This window comes from Tympanuchus pallidicinctus, unplaced genomic scaffold (genome assembly GCF_026119805.1).
Source record: "Tympanuchus pallidicinctus isolate F22 unplaced genomic scaffold, pur_lepc_1.0 scaffold3, whole genome shotgun sequence".
NCBI lineage: Eukaryota > Metazoa > Chordata > Aves > Galliformes > Phasianidae > Tympanuchus > Tympanuchus pallidicinctus.
In genome coordinates this window covers 60,897,777-60,911,024 of record NW_026294747.1, presented here as the reverse complement: position 1 = coordinate 60,911,024, position 13,248 = coordinate 60,897,777, and the positions used below count along the sequence as shown (strand labels likewise).

The 13,248-nt window shown below is 42.0% G+C and overlaps 1 protein-coding gene across 7 annotated transcripts in view; it reads right to left on the bottom strand.

Annotated features, from left to right (window-relative positions):
* Positions 1 to 13,248, bottom strand: part of NKTR (natural killer cell triggering receptor) — a 38,431-nt gene that overhangs the window by 14,575 nt on the left and 10,608 nt on the right. For 4 of the 7 annotated variants that reach the window (XM_052695021.1, XM_052695025.1, XM_052695019.1 and 1 more), the window contains exons 4-6: positions 11,711 to 11,818; positions 10,908 to 10,952; positions 9,331 to 9,418 (exon numbers count right to left, since the gene is read on the bottom strand). In XM_052695021.1, coding sequence (XP_052550981.1) covers positions 9,331 to 9,418; positions 10,908 to 10,952; positions 11,711 to 11,818 — 241 coding nt within the window. Of the gene's footprint in view, positions 1 to 9,330; positions 10,953 to 11,710; positions 11,819 to 13,248 lie in introns of those variants that run through there. The other 3 variants (XM_052695023.1, XM_052695024.1, XM_052695022.1) reach the window with 3 other exon arrangements.

Genomic DNA, 13,248 nt, shown 5'->3' with positions numbered 1-13,248 from the left:
ATTTTATGCATGCAACAAAAAATATTAAAGCCTCTTAAAATACACATTTAAATATCACTAACATCTTTAATCACAAAAAAAGACAACTTGCAAATAAATATTGGGCAACTAATGAAATTTACATGTTTCTCTAATTGTTATTACGCTACACGGTCACTTTGGAGCCAGTTTTATTTAAAAAAGAAATGGGAAAACAGAGTTCTCATATGTGATAGATTCTTTGCTTTTGCTTTTTTTTTTTTCCCTATTACTTTCCACCTACTTGATTGGCCTCAAGACTCAGGAATCAAAGCAGCACTGGCTTTAAGTGTCAGGAATAAAGTACTTCAGCTGGTGAGCTCACAGGCTTCCCAAAAGCAACAGCAGCACAGTGCAAGCAGACATTACGTGGTACCCTGCAGCTTACTTCTGTGATAAATTCAGACTTGCTCCCTACTTTTCAGTTCCCACATTTAGCTGTTTCTAGCCTGAAGTGGAAATGGCACTGCATTACATTTTGTGCACTCTGCTAATAGGCATCGGAGGCAGCTCCGCTAATCTTCCAGGCTGGATTTAAATTGGAATATTCAAGGCTGTGCATCTGTAAAGATATCTTAAGATTCAACTTTTTGATAGTAACACTACGACTTGGTACTTCTCTGTACTATTCTCTAAAAAGGAAAACAAATGACTTCATCAGAATCATTTATATCTCAAATTCTTATTGGAAAGTGTTCTCCTCCTCTCTTCCCCAGGCACTGCCTTGTCTTTCTGGCTTCCTTCCACTGTATTACTCTCCCCAGCATAAAAATATCACAGGGCATATATGCTTCTACATTTACAGTAACACAGACCTGGTACAATGAAGTCAGGCTTTCACTGCTATAATAAAACAGGGTTCAAGCACGTGGCTGCACTCTGCTTTCAACTATTAGCTGACAAGATGCTGCAGTGCTGGCATGCATGCAAAAGGTGGAAGTGCCCATCAGAAGTGCTTACACTCTGATTTCTTTAGGCTCCAAACACCAACCAGACCTGCTTCCATAACCCTAATATTACAGAGAACCTCTTCAGCTCATATGCAGGCAAAGAGATGCTATAAGACATTTCATTTCTCAGCAGTAAGGGCATTCCTTGTTTTTCCCTCACTAATTCAGCATCTTGCTGCAAAATGAAACATTCTCCCAGCTTTGGAAGTTCTATCAGCAAAGTTAACTGCATTAATGACCTGCTGTTAAGTGAACACTGTAAGCAGGCATAATTATAAAGCGGAGTTCAAAGCAGTGATAGAAGTGGGTTACTTCAGTGAAAGCAACAGTAAATGAGACTCAGCATTTGGAATCAGCTACAGAAAGCAACAAGTTGAGACACTCCTGATATGAATGCTGGAGCAATGTGCTCCTGCCGTGCTGCAGCAGCACTTGGAGACCAATTGAGCAAACTACTGAACTCATCTTCACTTCACCCTTGATAGACAAGGAAACTTGGTCACTAGTAAAGCCACTTAGCTTTTCATTGTGCTGATAGAAAAAATGGACAGAATTCTTCTCATTTGCCTGCTCAGGATGGGAAAGCACACAGAAAAGCATCACCCAAGAAACTTTCTAGATGCAAAAGGAGATTGGCAACTTAGATCACTTCCAAAGGGAAGCAGAATCCAAACTCCTCATTGTTCTATTGAACGTTCTCTCATCTCAAGGCCAGGGTCGTAGCACTGCAATCAGCCTGCAAACATTTGCACTTTATTAGAGCATGTCAAAGCTTTTTGCCTACGTTGCACCTTTCACTTCTTGAACATTTATACCTCGACCATAAAACTTCATCAGGACAAAACCCACTTGCTGCTTTGGCACTACAGAAGCTTAGAGCTATGATCATTTCCTCCCAAGAAATAGTATTTCATTAAAACATTTCTCTACAGAAGCTTGATAATTTGAAACACTGACCAACAGCTACTATTTTCCATGTTACCTGCAGAAGGACAAATATCTCTATTCATCCAAAGTAATGCAAATTGGTTTAAGGTACTGCTGAAGAGAAGAGCATCTTTTTGGTAAAAGCGTGTTATTGCCCACCCCCCCAAGAACCTGAGGCCTGACAAAGGACTCAATGCACATAACAATATGATCAGCAAAACAAGAAAGATTAAAAACAGAAAGAGAGAAAGGACACAGCCTTAGAGGAATGAGACATTACCTTTGGAGCGCACGGTGTAACACTGTTTCTGTAAATTTTACACAAAAATGGCAGAAATAAATTGTAACACATTTTCAGACAAAACTGAGTCTATGTTTTATTAAATACAAGTTTAAAATTAATATTAATCAAGTTGTATGCAGAACAAGGATGCCTAAAAAGAGGGCTCTAAATTTTCTTTAGAATACAAGGCACTTTGAAAACTACAGTCAGTTCTCTTGAACAACACAAAACTGCAGAAATAACTTCCTTGCATAAACTATGAGAAAGACAAACTGTTAGAATCCTCCCAATCCCCTCCGAAAGGCTCAATCCAGCACAAGTGTTAGAACACATGCACAACTTTAAGCAAAATAACTGATTTCAGTGGGTCTGCTGGTGGTTACATCTGTGTTCAAATGCTCCATGGAACCAAGCCCTAATGGTTTTAAAGTGAGATAGGGGAGGTTTAGGTTGGATATGAGGAGGAATTTTTTCAGCCAGAGGGTGGTGAGGCACTGGCACAGGTTGCCCAAGGAGGCTGTGGATGCCCCATCCCTGCAGGCATTCAAGGCCAGGCAGGATGTGGCTCTGGGCAGCCTGGGCTGCTGGTTGGTGACCTGCACACAGCAGGGGTTGGAGCTGGATGAGCACTGTGCTCCTTTGCAACCCAGGCCATGATTCTATGCGTGTGCTTCATAGGATGGAGGCCCTTAACTGTTTTGATGGACAAATGAAAGGTGTTGGTAAGCCCACAGCTTTATACAATCCATAGTTAGCTTACATCTTCCTTGTACTATGAAAGTTGTGTATAAAAAGAGAAAAGCTGCTTTCTCTCAAATACATGAATGGTTACTGGAAGCTTGTGCTTAGAAGTGTAGAGGAACAAGAACACTGCAGACACTAAGGGGAAAAAACACACCATCTGATGCTGGTGCAATTCTGAAGGGCAGCAATGATTTAAAAACGCATCAGCAATTATCCACACATCTAAGCAGGGAGAAATTGAAATGATCCCTTTGTAACATACTACAAACACAAGCATCCAGTGAATGCCTCTGCATGGGCTGCACCTCCACGTCAGCCTCAATCCAACCCCTGGGACCTGCCTGCGTGCCAAGTGCACAAACAGCACTGTTGGTCAAAAATACTGCAAAATCAGCACCTTCCATTGATTTTGTTCACTTTTGTATCTCTGTAAAGTGTACAGCAATCAGCTGAAAGCTATTTCATCTGCAAGAAAGAAAAAAGGGACGGCTGCTCAGAAAAATGCCCGGTGTGGCACACTGGAAACCTTCAGATATGAGGCACTTATGAGAAGTCAGTGACATTCAGAAATCAGTTGTAAAATCCTCATTGTTGGTTTCATCTATCATTTAGCATTTCAAAGAGGTCAGTTGGTTTCTATTCGGTAACGAGGCACACCACACGTCTGAAGAATGTTTGAACCAAAAGGTTATTTAGTTTTGAGCAAGGAGAAGGAGCTTGGGAGACAATCACACTGACAGTGATCTCAATATCGAGGTGGGAATCGCACATATCAAAACAGCCTCAAGTTTTAAATAAAGGTCTTTTGAACACAAAGGCAAGAACTCAACACTGCTTGAGCTGGTAAGGAACAAAACGTGGGACTCTATGTTGCAGAAGGAACGTATCCCTCAATTACTGAAGCTAACACACAACTAAACAACAGGGCAGTAATTTAATTACTCTCAAAAGCTTCCAAATGACAACTAAGAAGTTGGCTACTTATTTGACTCCCACTGCTTTCTTTATGCTTCTATACTTCTTTATTCATTCTGCACGTTCACATTTCTGCTCCTGTAGTAAACGCAGCTCAGTTGGTTTTGCATCACTTCAGAGAAGCAAAGGTGAGTATGAGCACTCAGAAAGCCAACAGACTCACAAATTTTATAGTACTTTCTATAATCACTTTCAAGAGAGCTGCACTTATTTTGTATTACAGTCTTTCTATCACGTTGGGCAGCACCACAGGCACAAGAGGTGCTCAAAAGAGCCAAGCTACCTTCATCAGATCAGCTCAATGAGGAGCTTGCAAAAACATCACCCAACAGGAACCCAGCTCTGTGCTGACCACCCCAGAACAGGCTTACCATCCCTCCAGCTCTAACTAAAGAAGTGACATGAAGACATAAGCTGCATTTGTATGAAGCTCTACAGGTACCCCCTCACTCCCATTAACCACAGTAATAAATAATAATAAAACTTTCAGCAACAGTCCAAAACGGGTACTGGAGTACAGGGAAAAAGGAAGTGATTCTAGGATGCTCTTATCAAACTACCCTCATCCACGAAATTCCCAATCTGTACATCAACATGGCAATGGGGTAGTTAAAAAAAGAAAGGATAAACATACTATGGTTTTCAGAACACTTCTTGGGTAACTGATGGTTCTGAAAAAACTTAATTCACAGAAAAATAAGCAGTGCTGCTACCTGAAAATAACAAAAGCTTGTTTATAAACAACTGCCTTAAAACTGTTTTCAACACAATCATGCAATAAACACTATAAAAGATGCCTTTGGTTAAAGAGAATTGAAACTCCAACTCTAACAGCACAGAAAGACACAGCCTGTGCATCCCTCATCATTTCAGCACGATGCATTCTGTCAGAGCAGGGAGTGCTTCTACAGACACGAATGAACAGACCTGGCATATCTGAAGCATGTATCCATGAAAAGCAATCCTGCTGTAGCTAAGCCCTTTCCTTTCAACCCACCTGCTCTCTCTAAGTAGGAATAGTCAATGAGCATCAAACATAGCACTTCTGATATGGGCTTGTTTAGCCTGTAAAAGAGAAGACTCTGGGGAGACCTCATGGTGGCCTTCCAGTGCTTGAAGGGAACGTATAAAGGAGGGGGAACGGCTGTTTGTGAGGGTGGATGGTGACAGGACAAGGGGGAATGGTTTAAAGTGAGACAGGGGAGGTTTGGGTTGGATCTGAGGAGGAAGTTTTTCCCCCAGAGGGTGGTGAGGCACTGGCACAGGTTGCCCAAGGAGGCTGTGGATGCCCCATCCCTGCAGGCATTCAAGGCCAGGCTGGATGTGGCTCTGGGCAGCCTGGGCTGCTGGTTGGTGACCTGCACACAGCAGGGGGTTGGAGCTGGATGAGCACTGTGCTCCTTTTTAATCCAGCCCATTCTATGATATATGTGCTCCCTTTGCTCTAGTTCTGCACCTTGCCTAGCGATGCCTCGCATTCATTCTCCCAGCTCTTCACTCACACTTCCTAACTTCCCTTCACTTGCAGAACTGACCACCACAGATCACGTTTTAATGACTATCAGTCCCGTGGTGACCAGTTTGCTAATGCAGTCTGTCAAGGAGATTCACTGCCTGATTACTTCCTACAAAGACAGTTATTGCTGACGACATTTGGTGCAGTAAGCAGGGAAAGTGCATTTGATGAGCAAATAAAAACATATATTCAAGATTCCCTCTATTATTTCAGTCTCAGCTGAACAAAGACTTACAAATTAACTTACTTGCATTCCCTATTTGCTACATTTGGCACGTACACATTTGAAGATATTTTTCCTCATGATAAACTGCTGAATAATTGGGCATTCCTTTGAGAATAACATTTGAATTTCAGTTTAAAGTACACCACTAAAGGAAGTAAGTTATGTTATTAAAGAAAATCTGTAGGAACACACAGTACATTCCCTAAAGAAACCACACAAATGTCAGCAAGCAAGAATAACTGCTTTAATAGATTACTTTTTCAAGTCTTAAGTCAGAATCTAGATCTGACTAGATATCTTTAACAGCTGTCTCCTACTCTGAATCTTGAAATTCAAACACTATATGCTATGAAGCAGAAACCAAGCTCTACCATTTTAAAAAAAGAAGTATATACCAATACAGACTGCTGGTCTACATTTCACCATCCATCCCTATTTTTCACAGATCAAGTTATTGAAAATGAACCTGACCTCCCCACTGACTGTATGTATGCACATCTGCCATCGTGGGCACTCTCCTATGGGTGCTGTAATCACTCCCACAGAAGCTGCTGCATCGAAGGCCAATGCTGGCATTCAGCTTAAATGCACAAATTTGATGATATTAAAAAAGGCATCTGCAAATGTGTTAGGCAAGGTTTTGGTGGTGGGGAGCTGCTCTCTGCGAGCAGAGCCCAGCAGCTGCTCCATGCAAGATCAGAGCCAGCTCCAGCTGCTCCAAAAGCAACCTGCTGCTGGGCAGAGCTAAGCCATAAGCAATACTGGATTGTGCTCTGGGAGAGCAGGTTTAAGAAATAAAAATGGCTGTGCAACTGCAGATGGGAGAGAGGAGTGAGAAATAAGAGAGAAGAAGCTCTGGGAGGTGCTCCAGCTCACTGCAGCCCAGGAAAGGCCCATGGCAGAGCAGGCTATCCCTGTGCTTTCAATATCCCTGTCCCTTTCAATACCTAAAGGGAGCCTACAGAGGGGACGGGAATCAACTCTTTGAAAGGGTTGATACCTGTAGGACGAGGGGAAATGGTTTGAAGTTGAAGGAGGGGAGATTTAGGTTGGACATCAGGGGGAAATTCTTTACCCAGAGAGTGGTGAGGTACTGGAACAGGATGCCCAGAGAGGCTGTGGATGCCCCGTCCTTGGAGGTGTTCAAGGCCAGGCTGGATGGGGCCCCAGGCAGCCTGGTTTAGCATTAAACGTGGAGGTTGGTGGCCCTGCATGTGGCAGGGGGGTTGGAGATTCATGATCCTTGAGGTCCTTTCCAACCCTGGCCATTCTGTGATTCTGTGCAGCCCATGGGCACCACACAGAGCACGTCTCCATGTGCAGCAGGGGCAGAGAGCAAACATGAAGGAGTGGGAGAGGCCAGGTATTATGGACTGACTCTGCTCCTCTGCCACGAGGAGGAAGGGGGTGAGTAGGAGGAAGGGGTTCTTTTAGTTGTCACTGCTCTAGTCTACTGACAGTAGTCAATAAACTATGTTCATCTCCCTCATGCAGAATCTGTTTTGCCTCTGATGGTTAATTGACAGGTGATCTCCTTGTCTTCATCTCAACCCACAAGCTTTTCTTCATGTTTTCTCTCCCTGTTTAGTTGGGGAAGGGCAGTAACAGCACGGTGTGGTGGACTTTTGCTGCCCATCAGTGTGAAGCCACCTCAGCTAGGGACAATGCTCAATTGCCATCCTGAGCCCTGTGCTATCCCCTGCTGGCTTCCAGCTGCTGCTCCAGGAGTGCTGGGTGGCCTGTGGATGGTCCACTGCATCTACATGCCCTGAAGTACACAAGGATACCTCAAACATTTACTGCATGCATTAAAAAGCCCTGGTCAAAAGGTTCACACAAGTCTCCAGCACTACAGTGTGCATTAAAGACTTGCACAGCAGCCCCTTAATCTCACTGATCTGGGAATTTACTCTTGCATACGATTCATTTGTGTAACCCTAAGGTAAACTGGTGACATTTGAATGTGCTACAGGACAGCCAAGAGAAAGAATTTTCAAAGGATACAAGTACCTTTTAAAATCATTTCACTTTAATGAAAGCACTCTCAAGCACTGTTCACATTTTCCTGTCCTATGTAAATTATAATTTAGCATCAAACACAAGCTTAGGATGTTCCTTTGCATGGTGAGAGACAGGATGTCCATTAAGTACATTAAATTTAATTGAGCAAGTAAGCTGAGCCTACTGCTAGAAGTGAAAGAGGAAGACATCTGAATTAAATGCAGGAGCAAAAAGAAACTTTAGAGCCCTCAAATGATAGCTTCTTGATAGATGTAGCACCATAAAGTTTTCATGTATTTTGTTCAGATAAGCTTAAAAATGGAAAACTGCGACACGCGAATCAAAAGACGCACCATCAAGTGATAAACAGCAACGCAGTGCTCTGCAGAGTGCTGCTGAAACCACGGGTTCTTTTTTGTACAGAGGTTGTTCCTCATATTAGTGTGTGTATATATACATATACACATATATATATCTTCATTCAGATTTGCTGTAAGGAGGCATATCACCTAAAAGTTGCTTTGAGGCTAACAGAAAAGAAGCTCTCGACGTGATTTTCTCTCTTTGGAAAGTCAGAACAGTAGGAACTGTGAAAGACTCTCCCTTAGGTTTCTTATTAATTTTCCATTTTTAGGGCATTCTTTAGGAAGAGACCTAAGAATGCCTCTTATCTGAACTTCATTGTGTCATACTGAAGCTCTTTTTCAGGCAACAAAAAGAAAAGGAATACTCTTCAGGAGAATTTTCTCCTTTACTGAAGACAGTGAAGCGCCATTCACTCATCCCCCAAGAAAGATGGCAAAGAAAAAGAGCTTTTTACAGCTAAGCAACTACAGCAGAATTTAACTTTGAAAACACCAGCATTGTTTCTTAATGAAAGTTCTCAGCACCAGCCCAAAGTTATGAACCACATCTTCCCAAATACAAACTGTTCAATACTGGACCCAGAATCTTCAATCAGAAGAGCCTGACTGCCATCACGCCTGAGCTTTCATCCATGACAGAAACGTGTGCTCTGCAATTGAACAGGATGTGGCTATATGCTGCAATGGATTCATTTCTGTCTGTTTAAGGTTATGTGGGAAAACTTGATTTTCAGCACATTATTTTCCACAGCACTGGGATGTGACAATTAGTGTACACATGTGAACAGGATTATTCAACAGTATAGAAAAAAAACTATGCCAGGAACAGAAACTCCAGAAGAGAAACAACAAAACTAAATGAGGTCCCCCTTCCCAGAATGAAATAATTAATAAAAAAACCCCTTGTCTCTCAAAGGAAATCATTTAAAATAGCATATGCAAAAACATACAGGCCATCTCTATCACAGACCTTGCTGCTTCCTACATACAATGCTCAGCATTGTAATCCATAAGCACTGTGTGAAGATTTGGTTGGTACAACACAAAACCAAAGAATCTGTTTTTGGACACTGAGCACAATAGCAAAGCCATAATTTCAGGGTAAAAAACAAGGAGCAATCCCATAGGACCCACTTCTAACCCAAAGGAATGCCCCATGCGACTCGTGGTAACTTGTTTCCTATTAGAGCTCTGCAGGTATCCACTCAACCCTATTCACAGTAAGGTGGGTAACATTGTTAGAGATAATTTAGCAATACCATCTTTCTCATGAACAGCGCTCCTCTGTTTAACAAAAGCTCAACTGTCAGATCACATCTACTCACATGAAAAATTGGGAACCATTGGTATGTTTCCCTCGGTTTGCCATTGACAAAAGGAACGCTCTGTCATGTTTGAGAATAAAGTTTTCATCTGTTTGAAGAAAAAATATGTTTGTCAGATTTTCCCTGACAAGGAACGCCAGTCAGATTTTCTTAGTAACTAATGGCTACTACAAGGAGAAATTCTTCCGCTGCTAAAGAAACTTGAACAGGTTGGAAACAGAACAGAAATCTAATTGAGCCTCTCGAAAGTTACAGTAGAAACACTCATGAGACAGAAAACATTCTTTTATACAGCAAGTTACAGCAATGCCGTGGACATCTCTAATGAAAATGGATGTGAGGTGATCCCAAAACGAGCCCTCATGTACACCACACTGTTATGTATGGGCACCCAGTGAAAGGGCCATTTCCCTGGCACGGAACTGTGAGAGAGCAACCCAGCCATTCCAAGCTGGGTGCCTCAGAACACACGAGAATAAACAAAACCTGACTACCAGAAAGAGGAACTAAGGAATACATCCTTCCTTCAACCTCAACGTAAAGGCAATTAAGACTGAACTTCACGTGCATTTTATATTGCAGGGAATTAAAGAGCACTTCTGGCTGCACGGCATAGTACAAAACCAGATATTGTTCTGAAGCTCCTTTTCAAAGGTAAAAATTACAGTTTGGGCATCAGAGGCTGTTATTTTTAAGGTTATATATCAAAGCACAACACTGCATGTTTAGAACTTACCACCTTTAGTGCACTCTTTAGAAAGAAACCCTAGGAACATCTTATTAACACTTCAATACCACAGTAACTATCTGGTTTCTTGTTCTTGTAGCAAGAAAGAATGTTACGTCCTTAAATAAATACTTCATAAACTCACCATTTTCCTTCCAACAACTGTTTTTAAAAAGAGGTAAATATACATTTAAAAACTCTTTGCAAGGAAAGCAGCTTGTGTAGCATATAAACAAACACTTCAACAGGAACACCAAAAATACAAACCTTCAGTAGGGAAGGGGAGAAAAGGGACGTTAACAAAAGAAGAAAAAATTGTTTAGAACTGAAAATTATGCCAGTGTTCTCTCAGAATAAGTCATTAACCCTCAGAAAGGTTAGACACAGAACTCCTCATTTCTCCAAGCAACACAGATATCCATCTACAAACGGATGTATCAGTTGTCTATGTATTTACTAGGGAAGGTACAAGGGAACAGAGTTTGAATTTGTGTTACTGAGCTTTTGTCTCTTACCTTTTCATTTTGCAAAAGACCACATTCTCTATAAACAAAAGAATATGTTGACAGTTTTAGGCAGGAAGATAGGAGTTTATTCATGAATAAAGTTGCCTAACCTCCATGCTGAAAGTCATGTTTAACCAATAATGTTAGCCTTAATTAATTGTCAGTTAAAGTTAAATATTACAAAATAAAACTATCTGAAAGTCATGCATATAAAAATAATTCTCATGCAATATTAGTTTCATGCAAAAGGTGATCTATAAGTAGACCTCTTTTCATTAAGTATCTTGGGAATCAAGACTTCTCAGAACGGAATTGAGAATCTGTAAAGATGTACTTGCTCTTACCTTTAAAATAGCCACCATAAATAGATTCACCTCCTTTTCCATTACCTGTGCATTAAAAAGCACAAATTGAACCTTTTGTTCTGTTTATAACAAGCGCTGTGCATAACGCGTGCCAATTTGTAACACACCAGGAGACTCCAGCCAGTTACTAATAGCTAAGCATAAGGCCCTTAATTAAAAGGCAGGACCGTTCGTTATGCAGTTCATTATCTTGTTGACACTCAGAATATTGAAAATGAAGATTGCTTTTGTGCCTCTGAACACGAGAAAGCCTGAAGCGAGGCTCCAAAGGCGAATTCTCCCTGCTGTTTGCTGAAGCAGCAGCAACAGAAAATGCAACAGTAAGCAAAAAGGCCAACAGTAGGCATCACCACCAATCCTGTCCTGCTCAGAGAGACCACCACAATGAGATGAGCAAGCAGTACGTTACCTTTACTTCCACTTGACCATCAGCACAAGGTAGTCATCCACACACATTTTATCAGTTATAGTTTATACATGTTAGATCAGTTTATAAGACCTCAAGATACAGTGTACAAGGAAGATCTTTTGACATGAAAACACAAGAGTTTGGATTGGAATTCTGCTCTACTGTTATCAACTCCAGCAAGGCTGCTTTCTTCTTTAAGAATTCTTTCTAAAGCATCAACGTCAGCTGAAACATGTTAGAATTTCAGCAATTAACAAAGAAACAGAAAACCAACGATCATACTTTCAAGGCATTTTAATGTTTACATGCTGTATTCTAAAGTGACATTACAACCACAGGGATGATAACGTTTGCTCCACAGAACACATTTTACCTTCACTGAAGTCCCCACCCTGAATCATGAAGTTTTTAACCACACGATGGAACGTAGTGCCTTTGTAACACAACTTCTTCCCAGTTGTTTTGCCAATTCCCTTCTCACCTGCAAGAAGTTTAAACACAGTCAGAACAGTCAGCAGATTGTCACTGAAACAAAATCAAGGATCTTACCCCTCCAGTTCCAGAACCCTTTAACTATAAAAGCAAATACATTCCTGCTTGGTGCCTCTTGGCCTCTCACAAACAGCAGTCAGGCAGGTAAAGTTCAGCCTCAGGCCCTACTAACATTCTGCCAACCTAACCTCAGATATTTTGCACAAGGTACCCAACAGCAGTCTCCTGTTGAGATTACAGGAAGGCGAGCTCCTGACAAAGCTCCAAAAAGCAAATGGCCTTATGTTTACCTGGCACATGGACTGACTGAAAGACCTGCAAATGCCAGTTTGCAAGTCCAGATGCTTTTATTTAAATGCAAGGAAAATTCTGCTGTCAAGGCAGACAGCATTCTTTCACAGTAGCCAGGTCTGTGTCTGACAACAGTGACAGACTGCAGGACTGCAGCCAGAATTACCCTGCTCTCTTCCACCTGGTTCTGACAAAGACATCCTGCCTTGTCTCACAGAGATTACAGAGAGAGCAGCAGGGGCACAGCCAGAGGCACAGCTTTTGAAACACTGGGATCTGGTCTTAGGGCACAACACCTCGCCCTGAAACAAGTTATGTACATTCTTAAATAAACACAGTCCTTGCATACAACTGGAACAGGATGTCAGCACCAGGAAATGATGCTGTAAGTCTCCAACGGTTCAAAGATTTCTTGTCAAGACCAAAGATAAGGATAGAAGTATGCCTGACAAGAACACAAACTTCCATCAATAAATTTCACTGTGGAAAGTGGAAGTGACTCCTGGAAGCAAGCGACTTATTTGGCTGTTGAAATGGCATTAGCAGCTTCAAACTCTAAAAATGCTATGCAGCCCTTCACAAGTCAGTTCTGGTTGCCAGAAGTCCATGCAATCTCATCAGAGCACCTTCATCTCCCACCAAACTGCTGCTCAGCAGGTCCTCTAGGATAATCAAGACAAATGCAATAGCACCACTGGAGTGCTATACCTACCCTGAGGGCAGGGAAACAGCAGGTACCAGAGCAGTGCTGGATGCTGCTGTTCCTGGCCATAGTTCTCATCTGTGGCCCTACGCAGCAGGCAGCACCCTTGGACAGAGAGCTCTCAGTTGAGATGCTGAAGCAATATATGTAATGTCATGGTTTTATTTGAGACATTTTTTTTCTCTGTAAAGACAGGCAAGATGGGGAGGCATTGGGAGTGATGGCATTTGCCTGGCTTCCCAATACCCTTCAGCACAAGGAGGATGTAGAGCTCTTTAGTGAGAACTATTGGTTACAGGGTGGACTGGATGATCTTGTAGGCCTTTTCCAACCTTGGTGTTTCTGTGATTCTCTTGGAGCGGGTCCAGAGGAGGGCACTAAGATGATCAGAGGAGATCAATCCTGATACCAACCAATGACTTCCC